The sequence below is a fragment of the Morone saxatilis genome, unplaced genomic scaffold (genome assembly GCF_004916995.1).
Source record: "Morone saxatilis isolate NCDOM2014 unplaced genomic scaffold, NCSU_SB_2.0 Contig4, whole genome shotgun sequence".
Lineage (NCBI taxonomy): Eukaryota > Metazoa > Chordata > Actinopteri > Moronidae > Morone > Morone saxatilis.
The window spans coordinates 10,428,954-10,448,375 of record NW_023339984.1 but is presented as its reverse complement, the minus strand read 5'-3'; the positions used below and the strand labels follow the sequence as shown (position 1 = coordinate 10,448,375).

The 19,422-nt window shown below is 38.2% G+C and overlaps 3 protein-coding genes across 3 annotated transcripts in view; 1 reads left to right on the top strand and 2 right to left on the bottom strand.

Annotated features, from left to right (window-relative positions):
• The first annotated feature begins 333 nt into the window (after positions 1-333).
• Positions 334-8,920, top strand: pcolceb (procollagen C-endopeptidase enhancer b). Its single transcript, XM_035674927.1, has 9 exons — positions 334-422; positions 1,715-1,823; positions 4,483-4,743; positions 4,908-5,030; positions 6,034-6,170; positions 6,310-6,968; positions 7,082-7,162; positions 8,018-8,188; positions 8,767-8,920. Exons 1-9 carry the CDS (start codon positions 337-339, stop codon positions 8,895-8,897), a joined length of 1,758 nt encoding a protein of 585 aa, XP_035530820.1. The 5' UTR covers positions 334-336; the 3' UTR covers positions 8,898-8,920.
• Positions 8,921-9,100: 180 nt separating this feature from the next.
• Positions 9,101-11,318, bottom strand: LOC118337820 (transmembrane protein 272-like). Its single transcript, XM_035674928.1, has 4 exons — positions 11,240-11,318; positions 11,078-11,128; positions 10,722-10,877; positions 9,101-9,478 (listed from the first exon to the last, which is right to left on the bottom strand). The coding sequence occupies exons 1-4, from the start codon at positions 11,292-11,294 to the stop codon at positions 9,273-9,275; spliced, it is 468 nt and encodes a 155-aa protein (XP_035530821.1). The 5' UTR covers positions 11,295-11,318; the 3' UTR covers positions 9,101-9,272.
• A 7,338-nt stretch (positions 11,319-18,656) lies between these two features.
• Positions 18,657-19,422, bottom strand: part of LOC118338275 (transmembrane protein 272-like) — a 16,657-nt gene continuing 15,891 nt past the window's right edge. Inside the window, exon 6 of the mRNA XM_035675558.1 lies at positions 18,657-19,417. Within this exon, the coding sequence (XP_035531451.1) occupies positions 19,347-19,417 (71 nt within the window). The 3' untranslated portion in view covers positions 18,657-19,346. The remainder of the gene's footprint in view (positions 19,418-19,422) is intronic.

The following is a 19,422-nucleotide window of genomic DNA, read 5'->3' as shown; positions in this document are numbered from 1 at the left end:
ACATACATTTTCCATATATTCCATTACTCTGCCTGTTAAACAACAACACAGAGCTGGAACATAACAGGCACACTGTACTGTGAACTGTATATACATTGCTTTTGGCCGTGGCTCAGCATACAGTGTAATTAATGTTTAACCTGTCTCAAACAGCCTTCTGTCCTCTCAAGATCACATTCATTCACCTCTTTTCTTCTCTATAACACCTCCTCTCCTTCTCTCTCTCGCTCTACCCCTCCTCTCTTGAACCTTGCATCTCTCCACGCCTCTACTCTGGTTCTCCCTCCTTCCTCTCCTTCTCCTCTCCCGTCTTTCCCAACCTCAGAGGACAGCAGGATGGAGGACAGGGTGTGGACTGTGTGCCTTCTTGTCACTCTGACACTGGGATGGACCGAGGCTCAGAGTCAGACCAACTACACAAGGTGAGCTTGCGTGTTTGAGAGATTTTAGACTTCAGGTATGTGTGTCAACTATACGGCTATCAATGTCCCTCTTGTGCATCTGTTTTCCTCTCTACATCCTGCATGTGCACATGTGGCATGCTCTTTTTCTAGCCCACATCTATCTAGATTAACTACTATGTGTGTTTTTTTCCTCTCCTGGTTACAGTATTATGATTATGGAAAGTGCAGTAGAAATAGAAGGTTGCGATGTTAGGAAGATGTGGTTGGCGTCCCATAAACAGAAAATGACAGCATGCTGTAATTGATGTAGTGATTCAAATGGGCATATGTACAGTGGCTTGTCCGCACGTCTGATGTTTTTGTCAAAACTGGCACTAAATTCAGACATTTGCCTTCTTAAATCCACATTTTTCACTCCACAAATGCTGAGAATTTCATTTTTCTAGATGCTTATTGAACCTTGTGTGTGTGCACTGCTATAGCTACTTCCACACATACACGCAGAGGGTGTAAATTGAACACAAGACAAACAAATGCCTGTGGGCTGTTCGACTCTAGAGGGTCAGAAGGGAGGGACTTCACCACCACTGGGTTTTTTTTTGGCCAAATGTGGCCTTATAGCACTGCAGCAGACACACAACGCATGCCTGAAGGACAAAAAAGGGACTATAATGAGTTGATGGTCACAGTAAGAGTCCTCACCATGTCAAAAAATGTATTCATTTTGGCCTTTCCCTTCAAAAAAAAAAAAAACAAGCACAAAAGTCGAGCCACAGAAGCAAGTTTTGAAAGAGGAAACAAACTGACCAGATGCCAGCGCAACCAACGTCTAAATTAACGAGTCTGGGGCCCTTCGTCGAGTGCTGCGAAATTAAGATTGGAGGCTGGCTCTGCTTTGATCTGTGTTTATCTGAGTGTGAAAGAGTGGGCGTGTTACCAAACTCCATGTGTGAGCCGGGCTGCTGTGTTTGAAGGTGCCCGTCTAAAAGTATGTGTTACGTCTACTGACAACTTTCTTGTGGTACAGTCTCACAGCACATATACTGTAATATCGATGGTCGTCCTGGCTTGGTTTTATGAAAAAAAACAAAAAAAACACACAAACTAGGAGAGTTCATTGGGAACCTCCCCGGACTCGGAGAACAGAGACAGACTGTGCCGCTGTGGTTTTCAGCGTGTATGTAAAAGTGTGTATGTGTGTGTGTGTGTGTGTGAGGGGGAGTTCTGCTTGAATACTCTCAGTATAGCTGCGTTTTCTTCAACTTAAATGTTGAACTGCAGCTGATGGCGGTTGTGTGATTCTCTTTCAGGCCCATCTTCCACTGTGGAGGCCACCTGGTCACAGACTCGGATATCGTGGCCAGTGAAGGATTCCCCAGTCACTACAAACCCAACAGTAAATGCATCTGGTACATCACTGTGAGTCATTTTTAAAAAATCACTACTCTATAGACCTTTCTCACAGCAGCCATTTTGACATTAAATAGTAGGGTAAGGACACTTCTTGAATAGAGCAGGTCTAGAAAGGATTTACAGACCCAACAACGACATTTGAATCCAGACTCAATGTTTCCCAGAGTGGCTGGCTGCTATCATTAAATGTCTCCAATCATTTGCAGTGAAAAAGGTATGTCCATTGTAAACCTACACAGGTGATATTTTGACTGATTAGAGCTCTTAACTTCCTCTCAGGACTGAGTGGAGGTGTACAGACATCTGACTGACTCCCCTGTTAGCTTTGTTGTTAGGGCGGACAAATTACACCTTCATCATCCTCATTAGTATAGGGAGTTTGTTGACCTTGTGCATTTCCTATTATAGAGCTGGTCACCTTCAATCAATCAGCCAGACTGAGTGAAAACATCTGTGTTACTGACAGTGAATCAGCTTTAACTGCACGTTCCCACAATGTAATGTGCATTTTGTAGAGTCAGTGATGGATAATGATGATTCATTAGTGTCCAAAATCTCAAATTACTCTTCAATTTAAAAAGTGATTTTGAAGGTCTAGTCCATACGTACACAGATGTTTCTGAATATGAATAATTTCCTCTACATTTTGGCCTCTTGTCCACTAAATCCCCCCAAAATAATTAAAACCTTCTTAGCAGTAGATTTTAGTAGAAGTGTTTAGGAAACCTCAATTTGTACATGTCCATTGTTCCTTTGTGTAAAGAGCATGTGCCTGGAAAAAAAACAATGGCCGACTACCAGTTTATTTACATTTGGTTGGCACTGCTAGGCCATCTGCCAGAAGGGGTGAAGAAATAGTTGCCAAATAACTGAAAATAAATAATTAGCTACTATAATTTGTGTTTAAGTCACCACCAACACCAAAGGAAAATAATCCACGCTCAGGATGTTCTCTGGTATTTGATGTATTGTTGATTTTACTTTATTGCCACCTATTGGCTCGGCATTCTCATGTGTGCGGACATATTTTGTCAAACAAAGGTCATGTGAGAAGATTTAAAAATAAATAAATAAATAAATAAAGTAGAGGAAAATGTCAGATTTTCAGATCCAAGTATGTGTAAAGACGTAAATGTTTTGTCGTAATGTCATTAAAGTGATTTTTTTGTAACTTTTGCTCAGCAGTGACCTCTGTGGCAAACTACAAGATAAGAACATAAGTAGAGAACATTCATAAAGTCAGTAATGTTACACAAGCATCAACAAAGTTAAACTGCCACCATTGGCTACTGGTCATACCCGACTAAGCATTGTATTGAATTGGTTGCAAGGTTGTATTTGATTGATAGAGTTCAACTTTTCATTTGTAAAAGAATATTTAGTCTTTTTAAGGTGAACCCTTTTTGTGGGCTGTTATCAGTTCCAGTTCTAATCATCAGGGTTTCTTTCATTTATTTAAAGTTTATTTAAATTTTACTTTCACAAATGGCCTTTCCCCTTTCTTCCTTCAGTAGCTTATTCCACAATGTCTGCACACAGACATTCATCAACTTGCTGCAACACATTGTGTAAATGACTGTAGTGCTAAAGGGTAATGGTTGTTTTGTAGAACTGGTAAAGGGGGATGGGATTCAAACAAAGTTGAAGCAGTGTTGACCCTGGCGACCCTGAACCTGTAGCCTCACTTTAAGCTCTCAAACCAAAGACCAGTGAGTGGCCTTTTACCTTCTCAGCCTGAACTGGAGCGTACCATCTGCTCAGGTAATCAGAGGGTGAGCTGGGACTGATACAAAGCTCTCAAATAATACAGAATCACAAACCAAATATTAATCTAAGATTCCTTTGTAACTGCTGACAAGCACAATTTATTTACAGCACAAATACACACTCATGAGTGCATCAACTTTGACATAAAGTAATTTACAGCAGAATAGTTTTACCTCTACTCCCACAGCTTGGCACTGCTCCTCACTCACTGCTTAGAGGACTGACAAGCACACACACAAACATGTGTCCACTATCACTAATTAAGCCAATGATCTGTACAACAGCAAATATCCCTTTTTAATCCTTATTACAGGTCTTAACTTAAACAAGCCTAATTGACAAATAATGAACTGATTAATTCAAACATTGGATTCAAATTAATTAATATAATTACACACAAACTATTAATTCAAGACATCACACCAGATAAAAATATTCTAATTGTTTTTAAACTTTAAGATCATCAAAATTAACATCCAAGCTGCAAAATTTTAGGTCAGATAGCCAATAAACTGGAATTGGAATCACATCTGTTTGACAGTTTTTATGTGCTAAACTAATGTGACCCTCACTGTCCACCGTACCTATTGTGAGGTCAGCGAGTCAAATCAAAGCAGCTGTCTATGTTTTTGCTAAGAAACATCAGTGTTACATATTAGAGTATGTGTTCCTAGTGTTCATTTTTTTACCCTGTCTGAGATATTCACTACAATTAAAATCTTTTACACCTAAAAAACATGTTCCCAAAAATCCAACACATGAAATCTAGGAATGTTAATTTTGATGGAAACCTTTGAAATTGTTTCATTGACCGTTGATTTGTTGCACCTTAAATCTACTCCTCTAGCTACATTCTCTTGTAGTCGTTCCTCAAAGCATCACCTGTCTCTCCCTCCAGGTCCCAGAGGGTCATGTGGTCATGCTGTCTTTCCGTCTCTTCGACATGGAGGCGGACCCCACCTGCCGGTACGACTACCTGGATGTCTACAACGGTCACTCCCGCTTGGTGCAGAAGCTGGGTCGTTTCTGCGGGACGTTCCGGCCCGGCGCCCTCATCTCCACCTCCAACACCATGATGCTGGAGATGGTGTCAGACGACGCCACTGGAGGAAGAGGCTTTCTGGCTTCCTTCAGCGCAGGGAAGCCACATATGGAAGGTGTGGATACAGAAACACACAGACCAGAATGTCTCGGCTGGTGTCTTATATATTTTATAAAATCCATTCTTTTTGCCTCAAATACAGTAATACATGGAATAAAAAGTCCTTCACTTGTTTGAAGAAGCTTTGTTTGAGAGTCCTTTGTTTTTTTATTCCCGCAGAGAACCAGTTCTGTGGAGGACGGCTGACCAAAGAGCAGGGCTCTGTCAAGACGCCCAACTGGCCCAACTCTAATTACCCAGCAGGCATCAGCTGCTCCTGGCACATCTCTGTAGAACCAAGCAATGTAAGCCAATTGTATTGCACTTGGTATTTCTAATCGTCTACCTAAAATACTCCCTTTTGAAGTTAGAGCGACATCTCAGAAGTTCATTTTCAGTAGGCTGTAAAGCATCAAACCATCAGCATTTATTCATAATCATACAACACAAGGCTGTATAATGAAATGATAGTTCGTAGATCCTTCATGCTACACGATAAATCAAATTCATAGAATAACAGAACACTATAAAATAAAAAAATATATACTGTTATTTATATACATGCACGTACATTGAATTTTATAAATTGACAAAAGAGTTAAATCTGCCTCATAGGGAATGCTGATTGAGCTTGTTGTCAAATGGCAAAAATTGCCTTGTAGCTAGCTACAGTTATAAGATACAGACTTGTAACATTCTCCAATCAGTAGCGCACATAAGCAACCACTAACCCTAATCCTAACGCCCACAAATATGGCCAAAAACGGTGATATCCTAATTAGACAGGTGAACAAATATCCACAATATTAGCATCATATTTATTATTTCCTTACACAAAAAGTAAGGAGTATTTAAACTCTAGCTGGACTTTGAATACGGCGTGTTGAAAAAGGCTAGTCGATGTCAGAGGAGAAGGAGCAATGAAAATAGTAGTGCAGAGGCCCATCACAAGGAAACGTTCTACCTCTGGCCCCTAATGTAGCATATATATGTGTGTATGTGAGTGTGACGGCGGCCTTGTGACGAAAGTTCAAATGAAAGACTTCATTGAGCGCCTGAAGGTGTGTTCGTGTGTGCCAAGAGATTGAATGCAAGGAAGGAGGGAAGGAAGCAAGAGCAAGGGAGAGAGTAAATGCCCTTCTGTATTTGAGAAGTCTGGCCCTTTTCCACCACCACCACTACTACTACCACTGCTACCTATGTCTGCACTGCACTGAGGAATAAACCAGCTCACATCACTTATTCCCTGTCATTCATTTCATAGTTTGCTGTGGTGTGTTCGTGTATTCATTGCCACCTCTTCCCCAGGTGATCGAGGTGAAGTTTGTGAAGCTGGATTTGGAGCCTGACACATATTGCCGCTACGACTATGTGGCGCTGTTTAATGGGGGAGAGAGGGATAACTCGCGGCGGATTGGGAAATTCTGCGGAGACAGGGCACCAGGGTGAGATTGCTGATCAGAAATCAATAAAAATTGCTTTGTAAAGGCAGCTGAGCTCTGCCAGTGTTTCCTGTATTTTCACATATCTCTTTCCACTTTGCTATTCCTTATGCATTTTTCACTCCATTCATCCTTTGCATAGAACAATAGTGACAAATGGGAACGAGCTTCTTGTCCAGTTTGTCTCCGACCTCAGCGTGACCTCAGATGGCTTCATGGCCTACTACTCCAGCGTGCCTGGTGGGTCTCGGACGCCGACTACCGGCGGAGACTTCATCCATGGACCTCAAACCACCTCAATGCCACAAAAAACGGGCATGAAGCCAAGCAAACCCACCAAACCGCCCCTTAAACCTAGACCGATTCCTAAACCGAGACCAACCCCCAAACCTAGACCTGGCCTCCAACCTAAACCCACCCCAAAACCAGCAAAAAAACCACTGGTGAAGATACCCCTGAAACCTCCACCACCACGCAAACCCATCGTCAAGCCCACAATGAAACCCAAACCAGCCAGACCCACACCTAAAGCACCTGTGAAAAAGCCTGCGCCTAAACCTGGAGCTAAACCTACACCCAAACCTAAGATTATTAAACCAACACTCAAACCAAGCATCAAGGCTAAACCCACACGTAAGCCTTTCCTGAAGACCAAGCCCACCTTAAAACCTGGTGTCAAGCCAGTAAAGCCAAACCCCAAGAGTGCAGTTAAACCAACAGTCAAACCAAAGATTAAGCCTAAAGCGACTTTAAAACCTGTAGTAAGCAAGACAGTGACGAAGAAGCCTGTGAGCAAGAAACGTGAGTGGAATAAACAATGTAAACTCCTGTGTATGTATGTATGTATGTATGTGCACAGCAAGTTCATGTGCTTATCGCGTGTTTGTGTTTGTTGCCGCCTCTGTTTTCTTCAGCTTTACCACTGAACCCACTGTGTACACAAGCCTGTAAGAGGACAGGAACTCTCCAATCAAGCTTCTGCCCTCATGAATTCGGTGAGCCACCTCAGCTGCCCTCTACTCTTCATTAAACTCCCACTCTATTTTCACATCTCTACCTTTCCAAAATGCAACTTGCAGTATTTTTTTTCTCTGTAGGTTTTCATCCAAGTGTAACACAAATTTTGACAGAATTTTCAGAAAATCTGCAAAATAAAATGCAAACGTATCCATGTTTCCATCCACTACTGTTATGCTAATACTAGTTTCATCAAGACAGGCAGGTGGTGCCAATTCTGCCATTATACTATTGCAGAAGAAGGGGGGCGCAACAAGATAGTGTAATTAAAAGAGCACCAGTCAAACTTCAAATGGTGGGGAAAAAAGTAGAAAACATGATCAACATTTGGCATCTATAAGTTTGGTTTCATGTATTAATTTGATAAAGGTAAGAGTCTTCTTGTAGCTTCACACAAATCTGATGTTTTCACCTGTGGACATTTTTCATGTCTCCAGTGGAGTGCAAGTTTCTGTGGATGTTAAAGTGCTTCATGTGCATCATGATTAATTCAGTTAAAGTCTCTTTTCATTGAACTTACTCCCTTTTTTTTTTAATCGTTAAAACAACTTTTCTATCTGATCCAAAATGTATTTATTATTATTTATTTATGGCACTTCCTCTGAATTTTTATGCGCAGATTGAAAAATGCCCATAGAAACGACTGAACTTGATAGAAATGCACCTTATGAAGCTTTTATTATGATGGGATTTGGTAGTCTTGTCATGGGTTTCATAAATGAATATTATCAGAAATAGCAAAAAGGTTGGCCATAATTTGTCGCATTTTTTTTCTTTACTGACTGTGCAACTCCTTTCTCTTTCTATGCATTCATATTTTTTCTCTTTTTCAGTGATTACGGGTAAGATTACATCTTTGGCCCCTGGTCCGAGTGGCTCAGCGACAGTTGAAGTGTCCCTAATCAAGGCCTATAAGCCAGGACGCCTGAACATCACCAAATCAGGGCCCATCATGTCGGTCATACTGACCTCCACATGCAAGAAGTGTCCTGGGCTAACCAAAGGTACAGTCCAAGTATTTACAAACTAAGCTTGTCTTACACACACACATTGATCAGTTTCTTAGTCTTAGTAGATCTAGATAGAGAAGGTAAAGACTGTGCTTCATACCATGCAATATCTTTATTAAATGTTGATCACAAATTATCAGTTCTTGCAAATAAACAAAGAAAGTATCATCTTTAGTACTATAAACTCAGATCAGTAAGGTTTAATTACTGATGAAGAACTGAAAATATAATAAGCATCATGTTTTGACAACACAACTAACATTAATGTTAATGCAAGACATGTTAAAAATTTAAATTCAATAAAAAAGAAATAAGCTGGTTACAAATGGTGCTCTTTCAAATAGAAATATATCAAATATCAAATATCAAATTTGTTTAACCTCTTAAGGAGAATAAGATTAACCAATATATCTCAGTTATCTCAAAATTAATAATAACTAATCTAAATCTATTGAACTGATTCGGTGTCATACATTTCCCAACATTATATTATAGTCATTGGTTTATTATATATATATATATATATATATTACATATTTTAACATATTTTTCTCACACTGTCTCTTCTCCAGGTCAGAACTATGTATTGATGGGAAAAGTCGACGCACAGGGCAACGGCCTTATCAGCCCCTCCAGCTTCACTCTCCTCTATAAGCCCATCCATGCCAAAGCGCTGGCCAACCTCTCACGTAAATCGTGCTGACATCATAGCCCAGCCTACCAATCAGATTGACAGCCTCGACTGTCTCTCCGAAAACATGTAACTTTACATAAAGAGTGAAAATATTAATATCCAAACGTAATTTTTTACATGATACAATACTGTCGTGATGTTATTTTAAAAAGAGAAAACATACAACATTAAGTATTATATTTTGTATTTTGTATGTAAATTATAATATTTCTGTGATAAAAGATACACAACAATAAAACAATGTGAGGCTGGTACTTGGGATTATTTTAATATCTATGTATATTCCATGATGATGTATGACATGATTAACTCTTAAATCTACAAACTACCCTGATAGTGAGCTACTGTGTGGGTGAGTTGATTTTTAGTTCTAACCAACTTAATTTATCCCAGCAAGGGCATTTGTACCTCAACAATGTCAAATTGGTAGAAACAATAGAACCAGGAAAATAGTAGCGCAGGTAATAGGGCAAAGGTGAAGTTGGTGGTCCAGAAGGCAAATAAGTACAGTGTCTTGTCGCAGTAGGGATTCACTTTTGTTGTGTTCTTGTTGTAGTTGGGCTCGTAAATAGAGTAGATATTTAAAGTACCTGAAAAAAAAATCACATTGTGGCTGTGCTTGATCACAGATTCAGAACTTATTCATGAATAATTATATATTTGTGCTTTATATCAATGATGAATGAACCAAAGATTAAAAAACTGAAGAAAATCTTGGCAGGATTGCAAGTTGTAAAGAGTAGAGATAATATTGTTATCACTATGATCTTGGTGTTTATGGATTATGGAAAATTAGTTTATTTATCTGATCTGTTATTTACCTTATATGTATGTATTATGATTTAACTCCATAATACATGCAATCATGAATCTCAAATGTGTTCATTCTCCAACTCTATGCACTCTAAGGAAAGAGTCACATATAAAGCTACAGCCAACAGCCAATTAGCTTAGCTTAGCACAAAGATTGGACAGACTGGGAAAAGGCTAGCTCAGCTGGTTCTGTCCAAAGGTAACATAATTCACCTACCAGAACCTCTGAAGCTCACTAATTGATTTAACTGTAGAGGAGGCAGAGGAACTCCACAACACACAAGTTGACAAACATATCACTCTGACATACAGGTATATTGCCTTATAAAGTTAGTAAGGCTAGATAAGTGAATTATTTTAATTCAACAAACACAGATCGAGTCCCCACCTACTCCTGAGAAAGTTTCTTAGTCTTGCTTTCTATGTCATTCAGTGCTGAGCAAGTAGTGTGTGGTGCTCTTTGACCGATCCATACAGTAAAACTGCAGGTCATAAAACCCAAAACTAGAACTGAAATTAAAAGCAACTAAAACACTCAATACATCTGCTGAGCTTGGCGCCAATTCTATCGCTGTGAGCAATAGCTTTCACATTACTCATTCAACTCAATGTTAAATGCAAAAATGATTGATCAGTGGAGCTCTACCTACTTTTGTGCAATTACTTTTATACTTCTTTTTTTCACATTTAAAGATAATCCCCTGCTTTATTGATCCCTTCTCTTGAAAAAAATGCATCTCTCTCTCCCTAATACCTTAAAATATAGTTCTGAGTTGGTACATCTCAAACCACCATTCCACCATTAATAGCAACAGAAGGCAAAATATTAATAATTTAAGATGTGTTTAAGATGGCGTATGTAATTTTAACCTTATTGTATTCATAGAATAAGAATTTTCATAATAGTTACCAAATTAGAAGTTAACGGTTAGTTTTCAATTATGATATACAATAATAATATCATATCATATCATATAATTTCAACTTCATATGACAAATTATTTGTGAAAGGTCCCTTACCAACAATAAACCAGACCAAAAACAATCCAGGGGCCATGAAGCAAAAGAGTGGGGTTATCTTGTTGAGGCACCTGAACAGCAGGGGACTGCATCCCATTAAGAACAAATAGATAGGAATGATGGGCTGCCTCGGACAGTCATTCATGTACACTACTCCTGTTGGACATGAGGACAAAGACAAAGATGAGTGTCACCTGCCTCATTGATTAATAATTATTACGTTGTTGGTGAATGCAATACACAGTTCTGATTGTCTAATGTTTCAAAAGTTAATTTTCTGCCACAGAAAATACATTTTGATGCCATGAACTAAAACTAAATACATCTATATAACAGTAAGTACACAAATCACTTACCAACCACCAACTGAACAAAGAGCATCGTGAAAAAAAATACCACAGTACATGCTGAGGGAAGACAGACAAAATAATTCTTTATGAATAAATTACAGTACATACCAGATCATTTTAACTTTGACCACAAGTGTGCAAGACTTTTGCTATTGCACTATTTCTCACCTACTATAACTGTCGAACGTTGCCAAGTGATTTGAGGTCTGTCACTCTCTGCCATTTTTAGTAACAATCAGTTTAACCTACAAAGAGACAAAGAGAACTGAGACGGATACATCAGCTGTTTGTCTGGTACATTGAACAAGAGATGAGTCCGAAAGTTGCTCTTCATTAGACAAAAATCAACTGTAAAAAGTGAAACATTAAATACCGACACATACTTAAATTTAAACTTAAATTTAAAACCTTTAAATTAGGGGCATTTTCTGTGTTGCTGTTGTAGTTTTGTTTTAGTTTTTTTTTGCTTTTAGTGACCAACGGCTGAGATAGTAACATTGAAATATACTGTAGTCCTGTAAGTTTAACTTAATAACTTCCCTACAAGAAAGAGGCATTTAGAAAATATCTTTAAGTTTCTTTTTTTTTTTTTTTTTTAAGTATTTTTTTTGGGCTTTTATTGCCTTTATGATAGTGACAGTCAAAGAGAGACAGGAAAGGGGGGCAGAGAGAGGGGATGACACGCAGCAAAGGGCTGCAGGTCGGATTTCATTTTAATTAATATACAATACAGAATATATAGAAAAACACATTGTATTCTGCAAATGTAAAATTGTATCTCAAAATTGTAATAAATGCACATTATGTGATAGTATCAGATATGTCTTACCTGTTTTTCTGACTCAAAGTGAAAGAAAAAGGCCCTACATGAGATTTGGGTTATATATTGTGCCACTTCCTGGTGAAAGCAAAAGAAGGGGGCCTGCGTGAGAACTTGGTCATATAATGTACCCATGTGCCACTTCCTATTTCAATGTCTGGGTTTTTGCTTCTTTCTTTCTCAGTTCCCTTTTCATTACAGTGGGAGGATGATTTGAGTGAAGCTAAAGACTCACTTGATGAGATACAATAGCTTGGCTAACATTAGCAAACATTTGATAGATCTTGTTGTGTAACTGAAATCATAATTTCTGTCATATCTATGACTTTTTAACTAATCTTTACCAATGCAACCGTTTACACGTACAACCACATTTTATCATATCACAGATACAAATTTAATGGATTTTAACAAAAGCAAAAAGAAACACTTTGTGCTAATTTGTACAAGATAAATGTTACCACTTGCCACAGTGGTCGTGATGTCGATTAGCTACATGTCTAATTTTAAATCTGAATTCAGAGATTTAATTAAAAATCTCTCCTTTATCCTTAAGAAATCTTTTTGGTGGCAAAAAATGCATGTATCATTCTTCTCAGCTCACTTTTGGCAAAATAGCAAATAAGTGCATTTCCCAATGTGTCAAACTAGTGGTTTAGAGCCACTCCAGGAAAGACATGTGTGACCAGGGGGAATTGAGTAAAACTGAGTTGAATGAATATAATTCATGTACGGAAAATAAACAGTTTTATCATGCTTTCGTGTGACCTTAATTTCACAAAAAAATAAATAAAATCAACCTGGATCCTTTTTCATTTCATGTATTTGTGTGCAATTCGTTCTTGTGTGTCTGTCTGGTACCCACAGTGTTTGGTAAGCCATTTTCTGCCAGTCTTTGCCCTCACCAAATGTACTCCCCACAACTCACATCAGCAGCTTTCACTTCATGTACTGGCAACTCATCTTGTTTTGTGGTAGGATGTTATATTTTATGCCTTGTCATCATTGTGGACAGATAAGCTATTCTAGAGCTACTTAGTTATTATTTTTCTCCAACTTCACTGGGGTTTTGTCATGAGACATTGTGGTAAAACAGCAGATCTATTTTAACCACACTCTTGACTACTATTGTTCTACTCTGCAGAAATACAGTTCTTATTTCCATTTTTTTTTCAACAGTTCTTGTTTCTTTTTTTATTGTTTTCTTTTTATGTAAATGTTGCATTGCTTCTTTCTGAGCCTAAACCAGTTTTGGTTAATGAATTGCTCTGTAATTTGTAAAGAACTCAAATGCCCAAACATTAATGAGGGGAAGAGGAGCAGCATTGAACAGAAATATCTAAAAGGTGGCATTAGAAATCAATAGAAGGTTTTATTTCAAAATTTTGTTTGTCTTTTTTTCATTGAACTTCAGCCTCAGTGTACAATGTTTCCATTTCACTTGGAAGGTGATATGGACAACAGCAGCAGACACAAAAAAATGTTCATTTGGATGTGGTTTACATTGGTGGTTCTGAAGCCAAACAGGTCTTGTTGCAGCAAGGATCCACATCTGTTAGTGTCTTATTGTAGTTGGGTTCATAGATTGAGTAGATCCACACATAGTAGAGATGGGTTGCGTGTGTGTTTCACCTTCACAGATATTGGATTTAAAGCTGCACTCATCAACATTTTCGTATTAACAATGAGTCAAATGACAATGATAAATGACAATGATCAATTTTGTAGTTTCCCTCAGCTTTATGGAGCATTTTATAGTCCTTTAACTTATCCTTTTGGTTTTACAGCTCTCATCAACCTTGTTTCCAGGTGCAGAAAACAGATCTTTAAAAGCTCTACAAATCCCATTTTACACTACAGCTCACTGACCAGGAGCCTGACATTTTCCTTTCAAAGACTTTGAGGACCAAAATAAAGCTAAGTTTCTCGTAATATGACTCAAAATTAAAGACGTAGAGAAAATCTTGCAGACTCAGTAATTTCAGTTACACAGTAATATCTGTATAAAGTTTGCCAACGTTAGCCACCATGGGCTACTGTTCATACTGGACCAAGTGACTGAAGCAGCAAAACCTGATTAGTGTTTAAACTAATGTGTTAACACAGTGGTTTCAAGACTGGGCGACAGAACAGGCCCCATCTTAGTGGTCTTAATACAATACTTTATGGATCACATAATAACATTTTTACACATAGTATTTTTTCCATGTTCTTTCTACTAACTTAAAATAGAAAATAATCAGACCCCTAAATATTAATTGATAAAGCCGGTAATAAGAGGTCACAGGTTGTAGAAATGTACACACAAAAAACAACAAAAGCTTAATTCTGTTTGTCAAAGCCTTAGGGGGACATCTAGTGGCTTTTTAATATTATTGCAGGGCATATCATCAGGCTACATTTTGGGGGAAATGGGTATAAAATGATGCACAAGGCATCTAAAAGCAGGCTCTCAATGTTCTTTTACCCAAAGAACACTTGGATGATAGATGATAGTGATCATTTAAACTAATTAACTTTTCACAGTGACACAGACCCCACTTCACTGATATAAAGTATTTGATGGAAACGTTAGGTCCGTCTGTGTGTGTGTGTGTGTGTGTGTGTGTGTGTGTGTGTCTCAACTTCCTGTTTCAAAGTTTTGCTTTTTGGTTCAGTTCCCTCTGGATCCTAATGGTGAGAGTGAGGATGATTGGAATAAAGCCAAAGACTCAAATAATTCAACATTTATCTGTATCTTTTGAGGAAATGCTTCCTACTAAAAATGAGTTGGCAGCTGTTCTGGGAGAGATTGAAAGACAAGGAAATGTTTCCGAATATGGAGTTGGATTGTAAATTATATATCACAAGGGATAAGATATACTTTGTGGAAATGGGTTATATAACAACTCAAAAGGTTAAAGGACCAGTGTGTAGGATTTAGTGGCATCTAGTGGTGAGATTACAACCAGCTGAAACCCCTTTGACTCAAGCGTGTAGGAGAAACTACGCTGGCAAGAAATGTGTGAAAGGCCCAGTCTAGAGTTAGTGTTTGGTTTTGTCTGTTCTGGGCTACTGTAGAAACATGGTGGTTCAACATGGCAGCCTCCGTGGAAGAGGACCAGCTCCCACTGCAGATAAAAACAACTCATTCTATAATGTTCTATAAGAATGTTTGTGTTTGTACTTTAATATTATTTGCATTTCATGCTGCTTTATACTTTGACTCCATTGGAGGCAAATAAAGTAAAGTACTTTTTAGACCACTACATACTGTAAGAAATTTCTTGAACTTGACTTTAAATTGTATTTTATTCAGGCATATATGTGTGGCACTGAACACTGATACAATGGGAAGTTTGGCATGTTTTATACATCTTTTGAAAATATTAATCTTAAACATAAAATATTTCCTTCATTGTAAGTATTTTGTTGTCAGATTCTTCAGATACTTTGTAACTTTATACATAGAGAAAAAATTCTATTCAAAATATTTAAACATATTTGTTAAATAAAATACTGTTTCAAAAGGAGTAACTATTTCTGTGACCAAGATGCATAACCACAAACCATTAAATGCTGTTCCTTGGATCTCTTTTTTTATACAAAATATCCATCAGACCCAAGATGAAAAAAATATGAATATTATTATGTTTGGTCATTAAATCCAGCCACTCTAAATGTTTGTTCAATTGTCATTTTTTAATTGCCACCATACAGAAAGTATGAGTAACAGGTAGAGAGAATGAGGAGACCCAACAGGATGTAATGCACATTCGTGGTCCAGAAGGCGAACAGGTAGAGAGTCTCGTTGCAGTACCTACCAACGTCCTCCGTCATCTTGTTGTAGTTGGGCTCATAGATGGAGTAAATCCACACATTACCTTGAGAAGAAGAAGCCAGAGAGAATAATTACTTTTCACATAAGTGTTTGACAAAGTTGAATTGCATCCATTTCACAAATTTTAGCTTGTTAGTTTTGCTTTGAGAATATTTTGTCTTAAATAGTATTTTTAATTTTATGTTTAGGTTTGTACCAGCGATGAACCAGCAGAAGAAAAAGAGGGAGACAAGGGCGCTCCAGAGCTCGCTGTTATTCCCAAAGCCAGTGGCAGTGCAGGGCAGGAGGTTTAGGGCCACCAGCAGCAGGGTTATAACTCCCATTACTAACAGGTAGACGGGGATGTACTTCTGCCTGGGGCAGTCAAATTGGTACATTGCTCCTGTAGGAGCAAAACCATTGCATTTAAAAAGTTGCTTACAAATAAAACAACCTTTATAACAATGAGTGCACCAGTCACTTACCTATTGCTAGCTGAGCAAAGGCCATGCCGGTCATAAATAGCTGTGTACATACTGAAGGAAGACAGAATGTTAAACTCAACCTGTAGTGACTTTATGTGGTGAAGTTAATTTAATATGTGCATGACTCTTGCACATCACTGTCTCTCACCTAAGATCACCACAGGAGGTTTAGGAAGTGTCCTGATGGGTCGGCCACTCTCTGACATTGTCTGTTCTGATCAATCTAACCTACAGAGGGTCAGACAGAAGAGAGTACACATCAGATATTCAGTCTGAGCGCTCAAATCTGGCAGAGGGATGACATTTCACAAGAAATATAGTGGTGAAATAGGTTCACTAACGTACAAACTGTAGCCTACTTCCTTGAAAATAAAAGCCAATGTCATTTAACTGCAAGAACAGTATAAAGTAATAATAGTAACAGTACCATAAATGTGAAATAATTACTGATAACAGGTAGAAAAGAAGTGAAAAGTGTGTTTTAAATAGTTTCTAGCTGGAAATCCATTAAACAAAAGCAGAGTCAACTAATATTATAAGTATTTATGTTACATTTAAAGAAAAAAAGGCAATAAATTCTGCACATGTAGAAATGATAAATAGTAGGATAGGTTATGTACCTTTCTGTGTGTAAGAGTACCTCCTCGGTGTCTCACAGCTGGAGGGGAAATAAATTATGAACTGCTGCTTCTGTAGGTTAGAGACAGTTCATGCAACGCTTTTCTTCTTGATGATTGTTTTCTGTTCCCGGTCTATTACAACAGTGTCTGTTAATGAGGAGTAAAGTCATAAAAAGGTAATAATTCAGCATTTATCTGGATCTTGTTTTCCCGTTTGTCAGAGCAGAACTTTCCCTGCAACCTTCAGTCTGGATCCAGGATCGGTGGAAGGTTTTAGATCCACGTCACCAATGATACCCAAAAAATCATTCTAAAATATTGAGAGTCTCTAGTTCTCTGAAGAGCTACAGACTCAATGTGTTGAATTAAGTGTTTATTTCATACTACATGGAGAGAAGAAATCAACATGATTTTCAGAGCGCCTTGCCTTTGAGTGGTTGACCTCCTGACAAGACTGATTCAGTCAGTTAATCATATGTCAAATACCTGCCTTCCTCAGTAAACTGGCCTTTTAATGTGAGCTCTGCTCTGACTACCTAATTTTTCAGTTTCCATACTTTTTTGTCATGTTTTCACTGTTAAAACGCATCATCCTTAGTCTTGTCTTAAGGTTTTTTTAAAATTATAGTTTTCTGTTGTCATGTGTGTAAGATAACCCAGATCTGAGGACTCAATTGCAAAACTCAAAGGCACAGAGCAGGTGGCGTTAAAGGCACTGGGGGTTGAGACAAACTGGCAAAGCCTGAGGCAAAAATATGATGATATATACTGGGTGACTAATAAGGGAACGAGGGTCAGATGAGCAGGTGGGGATCAGGTGGTTGGAGTGGGCGGGGCGGGAACGCACTGAGGGCAGCTGACGGACAGGTGGAAATCAGATCCAAGTCGAGGTCAGAGGTTAACAATAGGCTGTAAAAGAAAAGTCCTGATTACAAATTGGGGAAAACTGGAATTGAGATATTATTATATATTAGGTATTTTCTTGTGTTGCACTAGCTGTGTAATTGACATGATGAGGAATTTTTTGAGTGTCTGGTCGTGTTGTGGAAGTGCCCGCACTGACATTACTTGCAGACATTACTCTCCAAACAGTGACATTTTATTCCCACTAGAACACTTTGCTTTCAGTTTTGTAATTATTAACATAATAACTATAATTATTTTCGCAATGTTCACTTTCTACCACAATTTCATTTTCTAAAAATGGCTGAAAACATCGCAGCATGCATCTCAATTTTCAGTGAATTCTGGTATTTTAGGCCACAACAATCCTCTAAAAACAGCCTGCAAAATCCTGGAGAGATTGCCTGTTTATCTGCACACAACATAAATAATACAAAATGATGATTTAAAAATGTCCAGGAACTGCTGTTTGTAGTTAGCAATGGAAATATTGTCATAATTTTGTGCTTTCTTGTACTACCTGACAATACCAGCAGTCGCCTCAAGCCAATTTGAGTTTGAGACCCCGATCTGAGTGGAAGTTCCCAGGTTTTGGCATCATAATTTAACACGTCTTACTTTGTGGAAACACTTGGATGTTGCATTTCCTCCAGCAGTTTTTAACATCTAACTGCTTACACATTGCACATTTCCTGTTTGTACAGAGTTTCCACATACCACATGTCCACACCTTTCTTTATCTTTTAATTAATTCTTTAGATGGCAAAATACAACAATGCATCATGGTTAATATACTCAATGTAATCTTAATATTTAGTATAAAACTTACAGCAATGAAACTCATCTGATTGTTTAGTGTTGAGATTAAATATCCCATAAAAACCAAAAAGGTAACCATTAGAAATGCTGTGAATGAAGCACTGCTGCATCAGGTAGCATTAAGTATTTCTTATGGGCCTTTAACATATAAGAAATCATTGATTAGTAAAGTGCATGATGGGAACTGTGTGGAGTATGATTGGTTCATGTCCTTCCTTACACAAATTATCAACAAACATGAGTATTAAAGTAAAAAGAAATGAATTAATTCACAAAGAACACACATTTATATCACTTTATCCTGTACAAATTTAAGCTCCTCATGTAAACAGTACATCTCTTTTGGAAAGGCTGTGAGAGAGAAAGGATCTTTCTATTTCTATAAGAATGCAGTGCAGCTTCTGCAGAGGTAGAAAGGGCTCAGCATTAAGAAAACACTTACAGAGATTTATAATCAGTGTTAAAATCTACAGCAACGTGGGAGTTCGGCATGTGTCTACTCCAAGGCTGGGACAAATTAGTGTTGTGTTGCAAAGTACGAAACATTAACTTCACACGGTCTTAAAGGGAAACTTTAAGAAAACTGGACCTTGATGTCTAATGAGGACAAGATTTGAATTTGGTCAAATCTGTGAAGGTACAATAGAAAAGTGCAAATGGGCCTTCGTACATGTGCAACAGACAAACTAACAGCGTCGTGTGCAGCCCCACAAGACGCATCCCCACTCCTCTTTGGTTTTGTTCGTCTCTAGATGTCATCGGCGTCGGCTCGGCCGCAAATCCAGAAGCAGACGAGCACGCAGCAGCCGCCTACCAGGAACAGACACAGTCAGATGAAAACCAAGGTGGTGGTCCAGAAGGCAAACAGGTACAGGGTCTTGTTGCAGTAGGGATCCACATCTGTT